Below are 25,672 nucleotides of genomic sequence, written 5' to 3'. Positions count from 1 at the left end.
TAAAAAGGAATTTTGCGGGTTGATAAGATATTGCTTTTTGAAAGGAAAAAATACAGTTAAAGCAAAAACTTGGCTTGATGCCGAGTTTCCGGACTATCAAGGTTTGGTATGCTAAGTTTAGACGTGATGAAATGAATACCGAAGAGGGTGAACGCAGTGGGCGCCCAAGGAAGGTTGTTACAAAACGAAAACAAATCCACAAAATGATTTTGAATGACCGTAAATTGAATCTGAATGAAATAGCAGACACTCTAAAGATGTCAACTGAACGTGTACATCATATCATTCATGAATATTTGGGTATGAGAAAGCTCTGTGCAAAGTGGGTGCCGCGCGAGCTCACTTTTGACCTAAAACAACGACGAGTTGATGATTCGGAGCAGTGTTTGAAGATGATCAAGCGTAATAAACACGAGTTTTTGCATCTATATGTGACAACTGATGAAACATGACGCCATGATTTCACTCCGAAGTCCAATCGACAGTCATCCGAGTGGACTGTACACGATGAACCTGCTCCAAAGCGTGAAAAAACTCAATAGTCGGCTGGGCAAGGTTATGGCGTCTGTATATTGAAATGCGCATATAATAATTCTCATTGACTACCTTGGAAAAGGAAGGACTATCAACAGCGACTATTACATAGCGTTATTGGACCGTTTGAGGGACAAAATTGCCGAAGAACGGCCGCATTTGACGAAAAAGAAAATGCTACTTCACCAAGACAATGCACCGTGTCACAAGTTAATGAAAACGATGGCAAAAATCCATGAATTGGGCTTCGAATTGCTTCCCTATCCACCGTATTCTCCAGATCTGGCACCCAGCGACTATTTCCTTTTCTCAGATCTCAAAAGAATGCTCGCTGGGAAGAAGTTTTCATCGAATGTAGAGGTGATCGACGAAACTGAGGCCTATTTTGAAGCAAATGACTAATCCTACAACAAAAATGGTATCGAACAGTTGGAGCGTCGCTATAATCAGTGTATCACCTTTGAAGGGAATTATGTTGTATAAAAAACATTTTTGCCAAAAAATGTGTTTTACTATGGTACGCCGTGGACTTTTCAATTGACCTGTTATATTGTCTGTGGTTGCCAGACGGTCTTGCGTTCTTTAAGGTCCGATGAAATCTAGTTGAACCATTCCATTGCTTTGTGGATCATACGCTGCAGTTCGTAAATGATCAATTCCTAGAGCGTTCGTGAGGTGTCTGAATAGATGTGATTCAAATTGTCTACGTCCATATCTTGTTATTTTTGTTGGTACACCAAATCTTGCAACACAGTGCTCTATAAATATGTGTGCAACTGTTTCGGCTTCAATATCTTTAATAGGTATTGCTTCAGGCCACCTAGGGTATCGATCTATAATTGTGAGGATATACCTGCAATTATTGGATTATGGTAATGGTCCCACAATGTGCATATGCACATGTTCGAATCTGTTATCTGGCATATCTATTTGTTTATAAGGGGTTTTATTTTGTTTTGTTATCTTGGATTTTTGGCAATGAATGCATTATTTTGTCCATTTATTGATGTCTTGATTCATATTATCCCACACGAATCTTGCGGTTATCAACCTTCTACTGCTAAAAGTGTAATGGGTCTGCTAAATGATGTAATTTCTGAAACACTTGATGCCTGTATTCTACTGGAATATATTGCCTTATTTTACCGTTTAATGAGTGGCAATACAGAAGGTCATCTAGATCTAGTAGTTGTAGTTGTTCCAGCTGTAGGTCAGTTTTCATTGCTCCGTTGAGGATGTTTTCCAATTCCTATACTTCCTTTTGTGCTTTATCCAATGATTGTTCAATTTTATTTATGTTTGGTCTTGAAAGGAGATCTGCAACTATATTTTTTGAACCTTCAATGTGTCTGATATCCGTTGTGAATTCCCCAATGAAACTGATATGTATAATTTGCCTTGGGCACTGTCCCATTTCATTTTTTGTAATTTGAACTTATTATTTGTTAAGGCGTTTGTTAATGGAATCATGATGTTAGCTGCTTTAGGTAACTATCTTCGATAGAAGTTTACCATTCCTAAAAACCTTTGCAGCTCTTGAACTGTTCGAGGTTTTCAGATATTTTCTATGGCTTTTACTTTTTGAGGTAGTGGTGAAATTCCGTAGTTTATTGTTAGCCCTTGTTGCGATAGTCTCTTTAAAACCTCCTCCACGTGTTGAAAATGTTCTTGACGGTTGCTTGAAGTGATGAGAATACCATCAATGTAGACTTATACGTAAGCTAAGCCTTAGAACAATTTATCCAATAATCGCTCTAATGTTTGAGCAACGTTTCGTAGTCCAAATGACATGCGGATATATTCGATAACCCTAGCGGTATTGTGATGGTTGTCTTCTCTATATCATCTGACCTGCTTTCTCTAGATCAATTGTTGTAAATACCCATTTGTTATGTAAATTTGAAGTAAAGTCTGGTTTGGTGTTTGCATTTAATGTTCGATAGTCTCCGCATATTATCTATGAACCATCCTTCTTCTCTACGAAATGGACCGGACTCGACCAGATTGATGACTCAGACCATGATGCTTGTCTAATTATTCCTTCATTCTCAAGTGTTTTTGTTTCTTCTCTCAAACAATTTAGTTTGTGGGGTGCTAGTCTTCTCGTTCTTGCGGGCGTTGGTGGTTCTTTTGTCTCGATGTGATGCACTGTATGTGTATTTACACAATCTTTTAATGGTCGGATGACGTTTGGAAATTTGAAGATGATTTTACTGAACGCAGCCTCCCTTTCCATTATGATGACTACACATGTTTTACTAGTTTTTCTTTTGCTCTTAGTGACATCCATCTGTATTTCATAATAGGATAAGAAGTCTGTTCCCAATATGGGATCCATCACATCAGCTATTATGAAAACCCATTCGAATGTTCTTCCCAGATCAAATTCTAATGGTAGTTTAATTGTGCCATAAGATGCGATCTTCGAGCCATTATCAGAAAAAGGTTAAAATTGGTGTTATATGCCCCACTGTAATTATTTCTTGGTACAAGGCTGAGTTCTGCTCTTGCATTGCCTAAAAACTTTACTAAGACTTTTTATTTTGGTTTCTGTTGATAATGTTTAGGCGGCGCGGTGTTCAGGGAACCCTGTACGCCGCATTTACTGAGGTCCCCTTGTGTTTTCCTACAGGGCTGAACACATTTCCTGTATTTTTGTTTATATGTTTTTGATACCAACAAATATCTAATTGATCATTTGGTGTATGTTTTCTTATTTATTTGATTGTTAGGACTTTCTGTTAGCTTTTGTATTTGTTCTGTTAATTAGGAGATTTACTCTTGTAATTCGTTTTATGGTGATGCTTGTTCCCGTATGGTTTGGATTGTTGATAGTTCGTTAGTTTCTTGAGTTCTGTCTGCTAGGTTCTGCTAACGTTTAAGATCTTCGCCTCTCGTTATTTTTTTGTGGCAATTGTTCCAACCAGAGCATTTTCAGGATATTCTCTTCTTTTAAAATTTACATTTTGTGTAACAATTATGAGGTTCTTTGGCTACCTGGTGGATGCCCCCCATCAGCTTGCGTATCTTGTTAGTTTGCGAGCCGAAAAACCGTTTTATCTTTATATGTTTTCATGGGTCGTCTGGTGGTTTTCGAATTATTTCTATTACCTCATTCAAGACATCGTGATTTAAGCTTGCGATACTATAGTTAAATTTGGTTGCGCCTGTTTTCATCCCAGCCGCCCTGAACCGAGCCTCTATTCTGTAGAACCACGTTTCCGGTTCTGTTAAAAAAAAACTCTCTCGTGGCTGGTTTCGGGTCACCACTTGTGGATGTCTTGGGGTAATTGGTTGAACGAAACTATTTTTCCTTTAAAACTGTTTTACTAAGACTAACTATTATATAATTAATTAACTAATGAAAATGTTTGAATGTTTGATTGTTGAATGCGTGAGTGTAGAATGCTGAACTCTACTGTATTTGGTGTGTTTTTGTCTGTGTTTTCACACATACAATAACTTTGAAGTTTGATGTCAGGTGAATAAAATGACAGATGTGTCAAATCATAACATTGAATACTTAAGTCTAGCGATATTTTTTAGAAATACCGGTAATGACTTTCCGGTAGACCTGCTATTGAGTTATTTAGTGTACACAGGCGATAATCATAGAACGTCTAAAAAAGGTATTAAACACTCCTTACTTTTGTTGTTTGATTTCAATAAATTAGCTGCCGAAGTCCATCGTACACTTTTAAAAGCTCATGGTGATACTGTTCCGTCGTATATTAACTGTCGGTTTTGGTTTCAATGATTTAAAACTGGTCATTTTGATATCAATAATAAAGAACGACTTGGAGTACCAAACAAGCTTGAAGACAATAAATTAAGATATTTATAGAGGACAATCCAGCACAAAAGCTTAAATAACCCTCACACAGCTTATTATATTAGCAAAATATACATTGGTATAGTTTTAAAAGCATTCAGACCCTAACAAAAGTGGATTAAAATTATAGAAATTGATGAAAATTGATACTTTATGATTCCATGACAGTTACAGCTGATCGTCAGTAATGCTGAAATTTGCTAAAGAACTTGTTCAAGAGTATGTATGATGATGATAACTGCATAATTAATTCAGATTTATTGGATTGTTTAATTTAGTTAATCCATTTATGTTTACTTCGTGTTGAGTGCTGCAGATGAAATGCGGTTCCAGTTCCAGTTTATTTAGTTCTAATGCAGCGATTGTTCAGAATTTCTCTGAAAAGCTTTTGTGCGTCCCTGTTTGTTTCTCCATCGACGACGGCATGTTTTTTTTCCATCGGAGTCGTGTTTCTATTTGCAACTGACAAATCGTGGGGCTTTTAAAATGGAAAAAGTTCGACACTTTTAATTTTTGTGTTCAGTGAAAACAATGCGTCCGCCGGGGCAGATGTGCGGCTTTAGGGAATTTGGGGACTTTCGGGTCCCGTAGCGAACTTTTTTCGGGGGCGTTCCCCGTCAAAAAATCAACATTGACGTTGCTGGCACCGCTAAAAAGTTGGGTCGTCGCTAACGATAATATTGAAGCACTACTCTCGCTACAGTTTTGTTTTTCAGTAAAACACGGCGTTCTGTTTGTAAATTGAGTATTAAAAGTAACTGATTTATTATTATGAAAATTAATGTATTCGTTTCCCTAAACTGTTTTTGATTTCATTTTATACAGTTCCTTATTTGGAGGCTTCATGGCTCGGTGAATGTAGAGGTAGGACCAAATAAAACAGTGATGGTTACATGATATGGCCGTTATTTATTGATTTTCTAAATATAGTCTATTCAGAATAACAGTGAAATCACGTTATCAAGATGTCTATTGCAGTTTGTAAATTTGTTTCAAGATCAGACAATATTTTCCTTCTAATTTTATTCAAGTTAAAAAGGGATACGATGCTATCTGTTCAAGTTCTCCCAAATATTAGTCATAAAAACTACGGGTTACATTGTTTTATCCTTCCACTTGTTATGATAAATTTCAAATTGCTGCTTACAATTACATTGATTGAACATGTTACAGCCATTCATTTGATAGTCAGAGTCAGAAGTAGATTGTGTCTCTAATTTCTAACCAATACTTCGAACAGGAACGAGATAGTGAGGGACACAGTCACTAAAATATCTCAAAAAATGAAAAGCGATTGAATCTTGGATTCACGGAAAAGAAACCGTACTCATACGAAGCCCGTGACGAATCAAGATCACCTTGATCAAAGATTAAATATATGAAATGTATAAAAACAGTCAGTAGTTTTTTCAATCCAAACATAATTTAATACAATTATTTCAGAGAAAACTGTTAGTCTGAAAAGTATTCATAGAAAACTTAGATATACGCAACTCTTTGAGGGTTGCAGAAGATCTCTTCATACATTAATGGGTAATATGGGATTTGAATTGTAAAATATATAATCTACGAAGAGTTTAAAATAGAAAATCAAAGACTTATTATTTCAATTTGAGTATTTAGATGAGACATGGATATTTCAAAATGGGATATTGGATCAGTCATGGATTTTAAATAACTGCTCTTAAGTAATGTGGTCTTAGTATGTTATGAACAAAAGTCACTATCGAACTATAGTCGATGCTATAACAAAAATTTAATTTATAATTTAGAAATCTAGCGATATATTAATTGACTGAATACTCATATTTTTCTTTTTTTGTTTTGCAGTAGTGTATATTAAGACAACTATATAAGCTCTATATATAAGTAAAGACTATATAAGTAAAGTCAACGTATATAAAGCTCAAAACTTTGAAAAGAACGTGCTCGAGGTGGAACAGCTCTAATAATAAAATAAAATATACAGCATTTCCAATAAGATGAGATAAAACAAGAAGAAGTACAAGCTACGATAGTTAGCATTGAAATAAACATAGGAGCTATGTACCGCCCACCAAGATACAAAATAACTCAACGACAATATATATTTATTTTTTAAATTAAGGCCAAGGTTTATTATTAGAACACCTGGAAAAGAGAACGAATTACTCACAGTAAGAAATATTACTAATTATAACTATCTCTCTGGGCGCGAACCCATTTACTGGCTCAGCGACAATAATAAACCAACAGACCTACTGGACTTCTACACTTCGAAAGGCATCTCATCAAAATAAATCAAATACAAATCGGGAGCTTGTTCGAAATATCATCTGACAATTCTAAAACAAATAAAGAAGTCTAATCTTACTAACAAATTTACTCACCGGGACACGTTCAGACTTATAATGCAGGAACAAATCAGTTTAAACGTAAGATCGAAAACTATGGACGATCTTGAGCTGCAAATCCGAAATATAATTGAACAAAAATTCGGTCTGCTGCAAAAGAAGTCTAACCCTGTCATCAAGAGAGAAATCAGAATATGAGGTAAAATAGCCCCTTGAAATTAGGAAATTGAAAAATGAAAGATGAAAAACTAGAAGAGTATGGCAGAGGACTAGAAATACTGTAGACAAAACAATATTTATTAGAATTGGTAATCAGAAAAATCAAAAGATTAAACTATATAAACAGAGTTGTTTCGAAAAATGTACAAGTGAACTAAGCCCGGAAGCAGTCAAAGGTTACCCGCTATGGAAAGCAACTCGGAGATTTAAAAGACGCAACGGGTTCGACGCAACGACAAGAATGCTGAATTTTTCGCAGAACATTTAGCTAACGCATTCCAACATAATATTCCCGATATAGAATCTACAATAGATATAAATCCTGTTTATCAGCCCCATGTAGCTGTAAATCTGATTTCTCCAATGGAAGATGCCACAGAAATTGACAACAACCTCAATCCTAAGAAGGCTTCTGAAATTGATGACATTTCACATGGGTTATTAAAAGAAATGTTACGAAAGGCAATAATAATGTTGACATATATATTCAATGCCTGTTTGAGACTGAAGCATGTTGCAGAATTCTTAAGGTTGCTCCAATAATTTTTCTTAAAAACCTGACAAACAACAGAACAAGTTGGATCTTACAGACCTATTTCTCTGATACCTGCGATATAAAAATTATTTGAGAAACTGCTGTTAAAACGTATTAAACCATTTATAGAAATACCAGATCTCCAGTTTGGATTTCGAAATCACTACTCGACAATCGATTAAGTAAACAAAGTAACAGCTGTTGTTGGCATTTGGCATTTGAAGAAAAGAAATACCGCCGTGCAATATATCTGAACGTCTCACAAGCTTTTGACCTGGTATAGAATTTGGGATGAATCTACAAAATGAGCAAGTTGCTACCGCATTATTGTCGACTACTAGAATCATATCTATTCGAAACACATTTTAGCGTCTCGCATGAAGGGTCATTCTCAACACTTATTCCGGCTGGAGTTCCGCAGGGTAGTGTCTTGGGACTACACCTACATCTGTGCTACACTGCTGATATCCGAACAAAAAAAAAAGAAACAATACTTGAAACATTTGCCGAGGGCACAGTTATAATGGCAATAGATGTATCTGTGTATAAGGCTGTAGAAAAAGTACAAGTAACAAGATCTTCAAATGGACTAAAGACTAGAAAATACAGCTGAATAGCTCCAAATCTGCCCATATTAATTTTGCGCTGCTACGAAATGACAAGAACCTAATTATATCACTTGAAAGATGCCCGATTCTTCAAGCAGAATTAGCTAAATACCTTAGAATATATCTAGCTGATAAGTTAAAGCGGAAACGTCATGGTAGACAAAAATCAGTGCAGATTAGGCTCAAAGTTAAGCAACTGTAGCAGTTAGTCGGAAGATACCCTCAACTTGACCTAAAATCATAGAGGTTGGTTTACTAGTAACTCATAAGTAAATTTGGACCTATGGAGTGCAAATATAAGGTTGCACTAACATATTAAATATAAAATAGTAATCCAACGCACCTAAAACAAAGTTCTACGATTAATTACCAATGCCTATCGTTACGTAACCAAGAAACGGCTGCACGGTGACCTCGGAATCAAATGGATACACGAAGTTATCCTAGATTTAGCCTTGAAACATGAAATAAAGTTGCTCACTCACAACAACGTGGAAGCAATACACTTACTGGACAACGCGCAGGAAATCAGAAGATTCAAGCGACCATGACAACACGATCTTGTTTAGTATATCAGTGTGTTCTTAACTTTAGCTTCCCATGAACATCGAGTCACAGCATCAATAAACCTACAAACTCATCTGGAGCAAATACAATTATGGTTGAAGACATGGCGCATTAAAGCCAATGAAACCACCCATATAACGTTTACTCTGCGTAGACGAACATGTCCACCAGTGAATATCAATCATCGTCAACTCCCCCAAGCAGAGCATGTTAGATATCTTGGTATGCACTTAGATCGACGCCTAACCTAGAAGAAGCACATACTCTTTAAACGAAAACAACTTGGACTTAAATTATATCAAATGTATTGTCTCATCGGGAGCAAATCCAAGTTATCATTAGATAATAAGTTATTGCTGTATGAGTTTATACTCAAGCCTATTTGGTCATATGGAATCCAACTATCGGGTACCGCTAGAAAATCTAACATATCCATCATTCAACGGTTCTAAAATAAAGTGTTGCGTGCCATTGTTGATGCCCCGTACTATATTTCAAATAAAGTGATACAATGCGATATTCCTCTTGAACCTATAACGAGTGTAATTCAACGTGTTTGTGTGAAGTACTTCGAAAGAGTATCAGTGCATCTCAATGTACTCGCTAATAAGCTAAATATGCGACGTGATAGTGAAGTGCGTAGACTAAAACGTTTAACACCACTTGATCTGATTACTGGACATATGTAGACTTTAGAAAAAGCTTTAGAATAAGACTAATTAATTAAGATAATATTTTATACAGGAGATCGCTTAATGATGTGATTTTCTACATGCCATGTATATATAATATAGACATAAGAAATTGCTATAAAGAAAGTTGATTATGGAATCACGAAGAGTGAAAAAAAACTTTAGCTTAGGCAGTTTAGTTGCATACTGATGTATTAATCCCATGTTCGCTGGTGTATTAATGCAAGTACAACAGAGCAGTAGTAATAAAGTAATTTGTAAATTAAGATTGTACTAAGAATATCTAATATAAGAGGTAATTAATTAAAAAAAAAGTATAAATTGTCACAAATGCTTTTGGACCATTTTAAAATAGAAATATTGATTTTTATCAATAACGACTTTACTGCTCTGACAGTGGTGGATGTTTTACTGATATCCAGATGATTTGTGATGCCATAAATTATAAAAATGGCATTTATGCTTTTCCATATCGTTGCAGATAACGAAAAAAAATTTTTTTGGGACTGGTATATATTACAACTTACTTGTTTCGAAAGCTTGAAGTGTTCTTTCTCCATCAGGGGTGATGATTAGTTCGTTCTCTTGTGGATCCATTGAATCCTCTTCTGTAATATTCAGCGGCACCGGTTCTGAAATAAATAATATTTTTAAAGCTATAACTTTTTACTAACATAAAACATCGAGGAAGTTTCTTTCATATAAATGAAATTATTATTTTTAACATAAAATATTTTTAACAAAAAAATTGAACTGACTTCGAAAACTAAATAAGGAACTCACTAGAAAGTAAATAATAATCAAATTTAGATTTTTAACACAAAAAACGTTTTAAAATAAAATATGTTCATAATAATCTTTGTAATAGCTAAATAAAAATAAACAAAAACTTTATTTAACCTATCTACTACACGTATTTTATATTCTACTATATACACACAATTTAGCTTAATACCTACCTAAACCTATTTATCTATTTAGAGTATTATTTTAGCTACTGCCAACTGATCAGTTTGAAGTCGGTAGGAGCAACAAATTAGATTGCTTGGTTGCCGATTCAAAGTAAATTAGCCGACGATTAAAAGTTATATTAAATTTGATTTGTTTTGTTTGCAATTTAATTTTGTTTTTAAGAAACAAAATTATGTTATTATTTTTGTATTGTTTGGGATCGGCACCGACTTACTACTACCAACGACTACTACCAACTGACCAGTTGGCAGTAGTTAAAATAATATTGTAAATAGATAAATAGGTTCAAGTAGGTATTAAGCTAAATTGTGTGTATATAATAGAATATAAATTACATGTAGTAGGTAGGTTAAATAAAGATAATGACTCAATAAATTAAGTAGTTATTTTACTAAATATTACAATTGGTAGGCCAAATAAAAGTGCAATCCGTATGATGAAAAATAGGAATAAAGAAACAATGATTGAAAATAGGGAACGCTTCTGGCCCCGGGGTCCGCTATTTAGCCTAGATAAATTGACAAATGTTTTAACCAAACTAGAAGAACAACCAAAAGACTGCCCGCCGGGAATATAAATAACGTTCTAAATAGTACACCATTGAAGCAGTTGCCCGCAACATTCTAAGACTGTCCATATGACATGGTTAGTGCTGAAAAAGCAAACTGAACAGCTTTTGCACTGAACGACATCCGGGTCTTCCGTCACATCAGGGCAGCAATAACATTATACCTAAATATCTAATAATTTTAGACAAAAAATATTTGAAAACATTGTACGTGCATTTGAAATTTGAGGATTTGCCTCGATTTATTCGGATTCCGCCACCATAACCTAAATTTATTCAAGTTAAAAAAATGATACGATGCTATCTGTTCAAGTTCTCCCAAATATTAGTTATAATAACTACGGGTTATAAACCGATTAACACTATTTTACCCTTCCACTTGTTTTCATAAATTTTAAATTGCTGATTACATTGATTGAACATGCCTCAGCCATTCATTTGATAGAAGCAAATTGCGTCTCTAATCAGTTACTTCGAACAACAACGAGATAATACATACACAGTCTCTAAAATATCTCAAAAAATTAAAAACGATATAATCCTGGATTCACGGAAAAGAAACCGTACTCAAACGAAGCCCACGACGAATCAAGATCACCTTGATCAAAGATCAAATATATGAAATGTATAAAAACAGTCAGTAGTTTTTTCAATCGAAACATAATTTAATACAATTATTTCAGAGAAAATTGTTCCGCACTGACTTCAAACTGACCAGTTGGTAGTAGTTAAAATAATATTGTGAATAGAAAAATAGGTTTATGTAGGTATTAAGCTAAATTGTGTGCATATAGTCGAATATAAATTACTTGTAGTAGATTGGCTAAATAAGGTTAATTGCTCAATAAATTACGCAGTTATTTTCCTAAATATTACAATGGGTAGGCCAAATAAAAGTGCAGCCCGTACGACGAAAAATAGGAATAAACAGTGAATGAAAATAACGAACGCTTCAGGCTCCGTGGTCCCCTACTTAGGTTAGGTGATTGACTATAATATCAACCAAAAGACGTTGCCCGCGCCGGGAATCGAACCCGCAGCCTCCGAGTATGAGGTGAACGCTCTAACTACTACACCAAAGAAGCAGTTGCCCGCAACATTCTAAGATTTCCCATACGACATAGTTAGTGCTTAAATAACAAACTGAACAGCTTTTGAACTGAAGGACATCCGGGTCTTCCGTCACATCAGGGTAGCAATAATATTATACACAAATATCTAATTATTTTGGACAAAAAATATTTGATAACATTGTACGTGCATTTGAAATTTGAGGATTCCCCTCGATTTCCTCGGATTCCGCTATCATAATCTAAATTTATTCAAGTTAACAAAAAAATACGATGCTATCTGTCCAAGTTCTCTCAAATATTAGTTATAATAACTACGGGTTATAAACCGACAAACATTGTTTTACTCTTCCACTTGTTTTCATAAATTTCAAATTGCCGCTTACAATTACATTGATTGAAAATGCCGCAGCCATTCATATGATAGTCAGAGTCAGAAGCAGATTGCGTCTCTAATCAGTTACTTCGAACAACAACGAGATAATACATACACAGTCACTAAAATATCTCAAAAAATGAAAAACGATATAATCTTGGATTCACGGAAAAGAAACCGTACTCATACGCAGCCCGTGACGAATCAAGATCACCTTGATCAGAGATCAAATATATGAAATGTATATAAACAGTCAGTAGTTTTCAATGTAAACATAATTTAATACAATTATTTCAGAGAAAACTGTTAGTCTGAAAAGTATTCATAGAAAACTTAGATAAATGCAGCTCATTGACGGATGTAGAACATCTCATCATACATTTATGGGTAATATGGGATTTAAATGGTATAAATATAATCTACGAAGAGATCTAATAGAAAATCAAAGACTTATTATTTCAATTTGCGTATGTACTTATTTATTTTAAGTAACTGCTGTTAAGTAATGTGGTCTTAGTATGTTATGAACAGAAGTCAGTATCAAACTATGGTCGATGCTATAATAAAAATTGAATTTATTATTTATATATCTAGCGATATATTTTTCTTTTTTTTGTTTTGCAGTAGCGTATATTAAGACAACTCGATAAAGCTCAAAAATTTGTAAAGAACGTACTCGAGGCGAAACAGCTCTAATAATAAAGCATATAAAAATATACAGCATTTCCAATAAGATGAGATAAAACAAGAATAAATACAAGCTACGATAGTAAGTATTGAAATAAACATAGGAGCTGTCTATTGTCCACAGATACGGATTAAAAGTTATAATAATTTTAATTTGTTTTGTTTGTAATTTAATTTTGTGTATAAAAAACAAAATTATGTTATTATTTTTGTATTGTTTGGGTTCGGCACCGACTTCAAACTGACCAGTTGGTAGTAGTTAAAATAATACTGTGAATAGAAAAATAGGTTTATGTAGGTATTAAGCTAAATTGTGTGCATATAGTAGAATATAAATTACTTGTAGTACATAGGCTAAATAAGGTTAATTACTCAATAAATTACGCATTTATTTTGCTAAATATTACAATGGGTAGGCCAAATAAAAGTGCAGCCCGTACGACGAAAAATAGGAATAAAGAAACAGTGAATGAAAATAACGAACGCTTCAGGCTCCGTGGTCCCCTACTTAGACTAGGTGATTGACTAGAATATCAACCAAAAGACCTTGCCCCGCCTGGAATCGAACACGCGTCCTCCGAGTATGAGGTGAACGCTTTAACTACTACACCAAAGAGTAGTTGCCCGCAACATTCTAAGATTTCCCATATGACATAGTTAGTGCTTAAAAAGCAAACTGAACAGCTTTTGAACTGAACGACATCCGGGTCTTCCGTCACATCAGGGCAGCAATAACATTATACACAAATATCTAATTATTTTAGACAAAAAATATTTGAAAATATTGTACGAAATTTGAGGATTTCCCTCGATTTCCCCGGATTCCGCCATGATAATCTCCTCCTTTTTTTCAATGTAAATCAAGTCGGTTAATAAAATACCGCTTGCATTTTTAATGATTTAACAATCTTCAAGTAATATACATTTTTTATGATTATTACTATATTATTTAGGTAAAGAAATTATTCTTTTATTTAGCCTGGTGTATTTATTGTTTTCGTAATATATATTTTAGGTGCGAAATATGGATAATAGATAAGACAAATTGATGAAATTATGAGTTATTAACAGTAAATTTTTAAATATTTCAAAGTATTGATACATTTCAAGCTATTTAAAAGATTTTAGACAGAGATTAGATAGATTTACACATTTTTTTCTTTGAACTCTATGGCAATTATTTTGATTATTTATTTTATAGACCTTAGGTTCAATAGTTAATTTAATGACTGTAAATTTATTCCTTTAATATATATTTTCAAATTGTAAAAACTGAATTACATAATTGTGTTCGTTATTGTTTTAATTTATATGCTAAAATCAAATATTAATTTCGATTTATTCTATTATAAATAAAACAATTAATCGATTTCGATTAATAGTTTTATTTATGTATTCTCTATTTTGACATACAAACATGTATTTCTTCATTTATCTTTTATTCATTATACTTATATTTGATGGACTGCAGATATTATAGTTCTGAAAATAATCTTACTTATAATACTTATGTTATAATGTTCAGTGGTGCAGTAATTTAAACTTATCAACATTTTGTTGATTAGTGAAACTTCATGGGAATTAGATTTAATTAGATGTAATTTAAAAAAGTTTAGAGAGTATTAGTTATTGATATAGTTTGCATACATTTAATATGTTATAATATACAGCCATTTATTATTATAATAAATGTTTTGTACCAAATAAATTTCTGGTCTTACATTGAAAATACTATGAAAACAATTTTTAGAACTATATCATTTTAAAATTATTCCTTTTACTCTATTATGAGAAAAATATGATTAACTTTATAAATTGTGGGCAATCACTAGCGTAAACAATTATTCATCGGACTATACCACATTCTTCCAATCATGAAGTGTCCAGGTTTTATGATCGTTGTACCACTTCTTTCGCAGTTTACCGTTGGCTTCGTAAGCCCTCGGCATATTCTTTTTGTCGAAACGGTATTACTCATATCATTCTGGAGTTGAGCTTTGCTGTCACTTTTGTTGCGGCAGTTTTATGTTATCTAGCCACAATTCTTTTTAGGATATATCAAAAATCATCGTGGTCCGGTAGATTGCATATACAGAACAGGCGCGCGCGTCGCATGGGTTAGGATGTGAATATTTGAATATACTCAGTATTGTATTACTCTGTATTATTTTTTAAAAATAAATGGTAATGTTCATAAGTTTTATATTATATATATATATATATATATATCTATATATATATATATATCTATATATATATATATATATATATATATATATATCTGTATATATATATATATATATATATATATACTCATATATTATATAGAGCTCTTCGTAGTTTATATATTTATACCATTTAAATCATATTACCCACAAATGTATGAAGAGATGTTCTACATCTCAATGAGCTGCATTTATCTAAGTTTTCTATGAATACTTTTCAGACTAACAGTTTTCTCTGAAATAATTGTATTAAATTATGTTTGGATTGAAAAAACTACTGACTTTTTTATACATTTCACATATGGAAAGTCTTAGAATGTTGCCGGCAACTGCTTCAATGATCTAGTATTTATAACGTTCAGCTCATACTCGGAGACCGCGGGTTATATTTCCGGCGGGGGCAACGTCCTTCAGTTGTTCCTCTAGTTTGGTTAGAACAGTTGTCAAATTACCTAGGCTAAATAGCGCACCCCGGGGCCCGAAGCCTTCCCTATTTTCATTCACTGTTTCTTTATTCCTATTTTTCGTTGTACGGACTGCACTTTTATTTGGCCTACCAATATACCAATTGTTATATTTAGTAAAATAACTACTTAGTTTATTGAGTAATTATCTTTATTTAACCTATCTACTACATGTAATTTATATTCTACTATATACACACAATTTAGCTTAATACCTACTTAAACTTATTTATCTATTTACAATATTATTTTAACTACTGTCAACTGATCAGTTTGAAGTCGGTACGAGCAACAAATTAGATTGCTTTGTTGCCGATTCAAAGTAAATTAGTCGACGAGTAAAAGTTATATTAAATTTAATTTGTTTTGTTTGCAATTTAATTTTGTTTATAAGAAACAAAATTGTGTTATTATTTTTGTATTGTTTGAGTTCTTCACCGACTTACTACTACCAACGACTACTACCCACTGACCACTTGGTAGTAGTTAAAATAATATTGTAAATCGATAAATAGGTTTAAGTAGGTATTAAGCTAAATTGTGTGTATATAGTAGAATATAAATTACATGTAGTAGATAGGTTAAATAAAGATAATTACTCAATAAATTAAGTAGTTATTTTACTAAATATTACAATTGGTAGGCCAAATAAAAGTGCAGTCCGTTTGACGAAGAATAGGAATAAAGAAACAATGATTGAAAATAGGGAACGCTTCTGGCCCCGGGGTCCGCTATTTCACAATTCTTTTTAGGATATATCAAAAATCATCGTGGTCCGGTAGATTGCATATACAGAACAGGTGCGCGCGTCGCATGGGTTAGGATGTGAATATTTGAATATACTCAGTATTGTATTACTCTGTATTATTTTTTTAAAATAAATGGTAATATATATATATATATATATATATATATATATGTATGTATACTCATATATTATAAATTACTCAATTACTCATTTAATGAAATCAAGGACTCAAGTACCAAAACTCAATGATGTTAATATTTTGTGTTTTTTTAGTATATTACAGATATTCTTTTCAAGTATTTTCTATTATATCTTTTTAGATCTGATTTTCTCTTCATTTATATTTTAGCAGATTACTCTTCCTTATCAACAAATCATACGACTGTTCCTATTACTTTGTTAAAATTGGTTTGTTTTATACTATTCTGAGATTCATATTGGCTACATATACTTGCTAGAATATTGAGAATGCTATAAATTCTTAAAAGACTTTCATTTTAAGTAAGAAAGAACGTCAATCAATTATTTTTTAAAAAGCCATATCAAACGGTTTAATAGTTAAACAAATTAAAATTTACTAACATTAAATCAGAGCCATACCGTTTATCGCCATTTCTTTTATAGAGAGACTATTTCTGTCTTCTATGTGATTAGCTTGCAGTATTCTGCAGTGTTGCCAAATCTAAAGGTAAGAACTATTTATTGTACTAAATAGTAAAAAAGTATCTACTCTGATTTTATTTTTGGTTGAAAAAAAAAATATAAAAGTTAATGTCAGAAAGTCTTGTTAAATAAATGATTTTTCCTAAAATAAACTACATGCATAAAGCAAATAATCTAACGGTAAATTTGGCAACATCGACTTTTAGTATTTCGGCTTGCCGCGAGTATATTGCGCCGACCGATATACGAATAGTGCCGAAAGTAACAGAATCTCTGGACCACGATGGTTTTTGCTGTATCCTATTCTTTTTAATGTTTGTCGTTTTCTGTCAGTTCATTTTGGGTTTCGCTCACTATTCTTCTTTGCTGCTGATGTTTCTTTACCTTGTTTTATTTATGCTGTTAAATAAGTGAACAATTTTCGTCACAGGCGCTCCTGTTAACCGAACATTGATGATTTGCCATCTTTCGAAGTCTGAAAGATCACGAATTTCACCGATTGCTTGTTTTAACAGTTGCAGAGCAAAGTGTTTAATACACCGAAATATAACCTACAAGACTTTACATGTAAACTGAGCAGTACATGCGAGTGTAATGTGATGCGTTACACGGAGGCAGTGTTGCCAACATGTAACAAATTGCACTATATTACATGGTGTCTATCCCCTGTATAACGTCTGAGAAAATAAAATCGCCAGCGTGACGACAAATCTCTGATATATTATGAATTAACTACGTTTTCTACGTAATAATGAATTCAATTCTGGAGTAATAATACTCGTTTAACTTGCTATATTTAAGTACACCCAACCGTGGTAACTGAAGCTAAATTATATTTAGTTATCTTGAAATATCCCCGGTTATATTCCATTGTGTGTAATTATATTTCAGCAAGATTCGCAATAACACAAAATACATACTCTAACAATTAAATTAATTAAAAGGGTCACGTTTGCTTTGGGTATATTTAGAAAAATGAAATTTTCCGAAAATTTACATTCACCGCCCCCTGGCTAATACTAATACCGGGTTACATATCAGTAACAAACCCCGCCATTAAGCACGAACCGTTCTAGTATCCATTAGTATTCAAGCGACAGAGACTGGCGCATGTTCCCGCCACCGTACAATGTCCCTCTTCCTTCCTCGTCAGCAGCGTCGACCGAAGACAGGTGGGGAATGAGGACCGGGCGCCAAAATCAACACACATACACACACACACGTTGCGAAATATTAGATTTAATTCGTTTCGCCATGTTTGAGGATGTGGCGGCATGTAAAACGCTGTCGAGCGTGCGGGAATATGTCGAGGCGGCAGATCCCGATCGGCGATAGGACACGTACAAAGTGACGAGCCCTGTGCCGTTCTATCCTGTGGGGTCTCCGCGTCTGTTTTTGTCACCCCACGGGGACTTTATCTTTTCGCGTTCTTTTTTTTCTGCCCTCGACGATTCGGAAGTTTTAACGGCGGGATTTATGGGGTCGGTTTGACGGATGTGACTGTGTCGCAGGTCTATTTGTTTCTGTTAGTCTGATTTTTTTTTCGCCTGGAAGGATTGTGAATTATTTTTTTTTATTATCGAAATTCCAGACTTTATTGTGAAAGAGTACATCCAATATATTCAGGAGATCCGCAATATAGTGTACTGGGTCCAGTACTATATCTTCTATATACCGCCGATCTACCCACCACAAAAATAACTACTGTGGCAACATACACAGACGACACAGGCATCTCAGCATCTCACGAAGATGCAGTCACAGCATCAATGAACCAACAAACCTACCTGGAGCAAATGCAAATGTGGTTGAAGACATGGCGCATTAAAGCCAATGAAACAAAATCCACCCACCGCCAGTGAATATCAATCATTGGTCACTTCCCCAAGGAGAGGATGTTAAATATAATTGTATGCATTTAGATCGACGTCTAAGCTGGAAGAAGCACATACTCGTTAAGCGAAAACAACTTGGACTTGAATTATATCAAATGTATTGGCTTATCGGGCGCAAATCCAAGTTATCATTAGATAATAAGGTATTGCTGTATGAGTCTATTCTCAAGCCTATTTGGTCATATGGAATCCAATGACAGGTCATATGGGTACCGCTAGTAAGTCTAATATATCCGTCAATCAACGGTTCAAAAATAAAGTATTGCGTGTCATTGTTGATGCTCCGTACTATGTTTCAAATGAAGTGATACAACGCGATATTCTTCTAGAACCTATAACGAATGTAACTTAACGTGTTTGTGTGAAATATTTCGAAAGAGTGTCAGTGCATCCCAATGTACTCGCTAATCAGCTAAATATGTGACGTGATAGTGAATTGAGTGGACTAAAACTTTTAGCACCATCTGATCTGATTATTGGACCTATATACACTTTAGAATAAGACTAATTAATTAAGATAGCATTTTATACAGATCACTTAATGAAGTTATTGTATGCATATCATGTATATATATATATATATATATATATATATATATATATATATATATATATATATATATATATACATAATAAATACTTAATGCCTATTGGGCAAATTTTGGGGATCACGAGTGATTAAAAAAATGTAAAAAATTATGTAACAATTGGTTGAACAAAAGGTATTGATTGAAGAGAGTTGATGTTGTTAGATATCTAGTAGGTAAGTTTTATTTGTTTCTATTTTCTCCATATATTTTTTTTCCTAAGACACAGTTAAAGACATTTACCATTTAAAAAAATTATAGATCCTTCTGAATATATATGGTACAAATGTAGTACAAATAAGCTGGTACGTAGTGCATTACCTTCCCTTCGTACCATGTGCACATGTCGTACTTCATCCTGGCACAGTTTATAATTGCTATCACTTACCGCTATTATCTCTAATGTCCATTCTATGTTGTTGGTTTGAAAATATAGTGATAACAAAATGACTTTACAACGAAACACTGTACCGAGTAAAACAAGAAGTACGCGTAAAATGTAAATCTGCTTACTATTGAATATACAATTGTTAATTAGGTAGATTGTGCTTTCAGGGGATATCACTACATAAAAAAAGCACCTAGAAGTTTACTTCATAGTTGGCGTGGAAGAGACTTAAATGTAAATATAATATAACACAACTCTAACCTAGAAACTATTATAACTGTTTAATTAATTGTAGTTTTAAGTAAGCGACATTGCAACGTTTTGGCATCATACATTTAGACGACGTAAGTTCACTGTTTTATTGAATGTAGTATAACAGGTAAATTGAAAAGTCCCCGGCCTACCATAGTAAAACACATTTTATTACACTGATTATAGCGACCCTCCAGATTTTCGATACCATTTTTGTAGTACTATTTGTTCTTTGCTTCAAAATAGGCCTCAGTTTCGGCGATCACCTCTTGATTCGACGAAAATTTCTTCCCAGCGAGCATTCTTTTGATATCTGAGAACAGGAAATAGACGCTGGGGGCCAGAAATATAGAATACGGTAGATGAGGAAGCTTTTTCTTCAAATACGGCTATTTTCGCCGATTTCGTCCTTCAAACGGTCCAATAACGCTATGTAATAGTCGCTGTTGATGGACCTTCCTTTTTCAAGGTAGTCAATGAAAATTATTCCATGCGCATTCCAAAATACAGACGCCATAACCTTGCGAGGCGACTGTTGCGTTTTCCCACGCTTTGAAGTGCATTCAAAATGTGCAGTCTTCTCGGATGACTGTCGATTGGACTTCGGAGTGAATTTCATCCATTGTCACATATCGACGCAAATACTCGGGTTTATTAGTCTTGATCATCTTCAAACACTGCTCCGAATCATCAACTCGTACCCACTTTGCACAGAACTTTCTCATACCCAAATAATCGTGAATGATATCATGTATACATTCAGTTGATATCTTTATTCATTCAAAATTATTATGTGGATTTTTTTAAATGTTTTTGTCGGTAACAACCTCTTTTGGGCGTCCACTGCGTTCACCGTCTTCGGTGCTCGCTTCATCATGTATAAACTTAGCATACCAATCCTTGATTGTTGATTTTCCTGGGGCGGTGTCCGGAAACTCGGCATCAAGCCAGTGTTTGTTTCAACTGTATTTTTTCCCTTCAAATGCAATATTTTATCAACACGCGAAATTCCTTTTTATCCATTCTTTCCACAATAACAAAAGTTGCTTCACTCAAAATGATATAATTCGCAAACTAATGATACGACAGCTGTCAAATTTATACACGCATCTTTTGAGTGTTAGAACAAACTAAAAAATATATGGATTTAATTATAGTAGCGCCATCTATGTGTCGGACCGGGGACTTTTCAATTAACTTGTTAAAACACAACCTTAACCTATAAACTGTTATAACTGTATAATTAATTATATTTTCAAGTCTCTCGAATATATGCATTAGATGTATTATAATTTTAAAATAAATTATATGTGGTATTAGTATTTTCGTTTAGTTATTTTATTTAGATTAGAATATTATTGTATGTCGAACCCTAAATGAATTAAATATCTTATGTGGCGACATTGCGACGTTCTGGCATCATAAATTTAGACGACGCAAGTTCACTGTTTTATTGAACGTAGTATATTTACCCCCATCGCAAAAAGAATGACCGACTTCGACAAATCGTATTTTTATTATTTTCGGATATTCTTTCATTTTAAAACTAGTCGCTTTATATAAAATAGGAAACTATATCATTTTCGGTTAACAGGATACGGATGGAAATAGTTGGTGAAAATAGAAATAGTCGTAGAGATAGCTAGAACCTGTCCCATCCTTCTCGATAGCGATCGCTACGGCGACGCTAGGGGCGGCACATACCGTCCCGCGGATTTATCTCGAACGCGAAAACGATCGTCGCGAATAAATCAGGAGATCGCGGCATCAATAACGGCCCGTCCGAATAAATCGCGGATCTCCCGCCATAAAAATAAAACACCTGCGACTCGGGAATTTATTTTTATGGCCCGACGGAGCTCTCCGGCCGTCCTAGTGACCGTTTTCCATTCACGATGCGTGCCCTTCCGCGCCGCTCATAACCGGCCGCGTTGCCCGGAATGTGTTTCTTGTCGAATAACGGCCCTTCGAACGGCGGTAAATCATTTTTTTCCATCTGGCCGGGCTCTGCGGCTCTGTTCTTCTCTATTATCTTCTTCCGCAGGGTCGCAGATCGTCGCGTTAATAATGTATGCGTCGAAAGTGGTGCACTGGGTTTCACTGGATGGATAATGTGAGTTTATGGTTGATGTTTGAATGAATATATTTGCTTTACATATTTTTATGGCTAAACGAAACTATAAGAACGAGTGCCCAGTGTGTACAAATCATATTGCACCATCTTTTGTCTACATTTATCACTTCCTTCTAAATATGTACAATCATATATTACTCGTCCTATGACATTGCCAATATTAGCGGCACCACAAAAAGCGTTGCACAGAGAGCGTTGTTTTTTTGTTTAAATTTGAAGAAATGTCGATGGATATTGATTGTTGATGCGAGAAATATTAGGTGCTTCCATGTGATTGGATAAGCGATATCTACCGGTGAAAAGCGACTTCAAACTCTCAAAGAACTGTCAGCTAGGCAGGCAATCAAAAGTAGATATGCTATAAAAATCCCAAGTGCAACGAACAAGCATGGGTTAGTTCATGTGGGTGACATCAAAGAATTCATCGAAATAGTCATGGCTATAAAATTTTTCTTGCATATCGATCTATCAGCCAGCTGTATTTTATTATAATGATATAACCTGTTACTGTTATCTATTGATGTCAATTGAACAAACTTAATGATGTATTATTGCAAAAAGGACAGAAATAGCGAGTAACAGACGCAAAGTTATCCTTTTGGACAGTGTACATTAAACAAGAAAATTGAGTCGTGTTCAAAAAATAAATAAAGAACTCACTAAAAAAATCATGAAAAACGTTTTAAAATCAAACTTATTTAACCTATCTATTACACGTATTTTATATTCTAGTATATATAGTTTATTCAAAGTTTTTTTAGTAATGCGTCGTGGATATTTGTGACGTCGAAACATTACAATGTTGCTGCATCAACTCTGAGTTTTAATTCAGTTTGGCTTTGACATACAAAAAAATTCTAATCTAAATAAACTAATTGAACAAAGATGCCAAATATAACTTATTTTAACATTATACTATATCTAAAAAATACAGTTAATTATATAGCCACAATAATTTATAGGTTAAAGTTAACTCTCTTATCACTATTGCTTTCAAGAATTTTGCATACATCTGAAAGCTGGTCGCCGTCCGGTTGTCAGATGTATGCGAAATTATTCAAAATACTAGTTATAATTATTACAGGTTATAAACCGGCAAACATTATTTTAGCCCTTTATTTTGATAAATTTTAAGTCGCTCCGTAATATATCATATTACATTGTTTGAAAATGCCGAGAACACAGATATTCAGGGTCACAAATTGATTGCGGCTTTAATAGATTATTTCGAAAAGGAACGAGATAACAGAGGCCCTCTTTTGCCGGTAAATTCCGTTAGAGAGGTAATTATTGATGATATTAAATGATATAATTCCCTACAATTTTATAGGAAACTAGCGACCCGCCCCGGCTTCGCACGGGTGCAATGCTGATACTAAATTAAATACACTACAGAAAAAATATGAACGTTGTATATAAAAACATAGCGGCTCGCTCCGACTTTGCACGGGCATAAAATATATATGCCTATGTCACTCAATGAAAACATGATTAAAATCGATCCAGTATTTTTGGTTCATTCATTACTGCCCTTGGCCTGCACGCATTAAATTTGGAGTAAAACAATTCCTCTTTCCGTATACTTACTATGAAGATTTCCTGCTATCTTTGGAATATCTAAATTCATACAATTTTTATTACATTACACATTTTTAAACGCAAATTTTAAATTTGTAATATCTCCGAAAATATTTGTTTAATTTACATGCTGTAAGGAACCATATTGATCTATATTAATTGCACACTGTATTTAAGGTACTTAATTCGATAAGGATTAATGCCGTATTGCTTAAAATAGCTTCGTAAATAAGCCATTTTCTCACGTAAAAAGTAAACAATAAAAATGGTTAATGTGGGTTATCCCTAAAAGATAAACATATACCATCGCGGACTTTTTTGTAGACCTTTTTATGGTGTAAAATACTGTAGTACATTAATTTGATCTAACTCGTAGGGTTAGGCAGCGTAATAATAAAATAATATAAAATAAGCCTAAAAAAATAGGTTAATTTACGACATCACGTTAGAAACCTCTAAAATTAGCAATGTTGCCTTAGTATATTATGCATGTATTATACATATAAACTTTCGTCTTGAATCACTCTATCTATTGAAAAAAACCGCATCAAAATCCGTTGCGTAGTTTTAAAGATTTAAGCGCACATAGGGATATAGGGACAGAAAAGGTGACTTTGTTTTATAATATGTAGTGATGTTTTTTAGCGGGTTGCTGGCATGCTAAATATTACTGTCGGTACTGTGAATAGCATCGCTGACAAAATGAAGAATAATACGTTAGATTCACCCAAGAAAACCCCTCTACCTATAAAGAGGGTGACGAATCTTGATTATCCTGATATTGGCTCTATTCGAGACCAAATATACGAAATGTATAAGAACAGTAAGTACACAAACTGTTTTTTCGATATAAATATAATTTAATAAAATTATTTTAAAGAAAATTCTAAATTGTTTGTCTCTGTGGAAAATATACTATCCAGGCAAACAAAAAAATTATAAAAAAATTAGAGACATGTAGATTTTTGAAGGATGTAAGACATACTTTCATACACTCTTACAGGGCATAGGGTTTAAGTGGTGTAAAGATAACCCTTTGGGAGGTTTAATGTAACTTCCAGACATTACCTTAAAAATAATTCAATTAATTGCATAAAATAATATAAGAAACTTGAATATTTCAAGATAGTTCATTGTGGTACTCTTGGCAAGACAGTAACAAAAAAAGTGTAAAGACACTAAAAATTAATGGAAAAAGGTAAAAGTTAGAATAGCATTCAATTGGGTTTTGTTGGTCATTATATTTATTAATAGTTAATTACAGATATATTACTGAAGTATATTCGATCAAAAACTGTTTAGATATGTGGAAGGAAGCATTGTCAACCATGACACCTTCGGTTTGGATAAACTTGATAAGACATACGAAGGAAGTAATTGATAAATGGTGGAATCGTAGGCATATTTTAGACAGATTGAATTAGACAGTGAGTAGTAAAATGAAAGTTACTGAAGTAAACTTTCGGGATATGTGATAATTCTGTGCAGTGCTGGAAATTCTTAATACAGAGTGATGAGAGTGGAAACAACTAAATGTTTGCACATCATTAATTAAATATAACTATAGAAAATGGTATTGTTGGGCGTGAAAAATGTGTGTGCACAGATATGATTGTAATTGTTCAAAATTAAACATAAGCATTAGGTTAGAACGGATGAGGAGAGAATGAATACTAACTGTTTTGTAGATATGGTAAATGCATTAGAGAGAATTCAGTGATTAATTTTATCAAGAGTGGTGTTCA

General features: G+C 33.7%; 1 protein-coding gene across 1 annotated transcript in view; it reads right to left on the bottom strand.

Annotated features, from left to right (window-relative positions):
- LOC143203794 (discoidin domain-containing receptor 2) overlaps positions 1 to 25,672 on the bottom strand; it is a 555,483-nt gene that overhangs the window by 42,293 nt on the left and 487,518 nt on the right. The window contains exon 9 of the mRNA XM_076416074.1: positions 9,848 to 9,952. Coding sequence (XP_076272189.1) covers positions 9,848 to 9,952 — 105 coding nt within the window. The remainder of the gene's footprint in view (positions 1 to 9,847; positions 9,953 to 25,672) is intronic.

This window comes from Rhynchophorus ferrugineus, unplaced genomic scaffold, assembly GCF_030347505.1.
Source record: "Rhynchophorus ferrugineus isolate W39M unplaced genomic scaffold, kcgeb_rfMv2 rfM10, whole genome shotgun sequence".
NCBI classification, from domain to species: Eukaryota; Metazoa; Arthropoda; class Insecta; order Coleoptera; family Curculionidae; genus Rhynchophorus; species Rhynchophorus ferrugineus.
The sequence above is the reverse complement of the archived record's forward strand: the minus strand, read 5'-3'. Positions and strand labels throughout refer to the sequence as shown.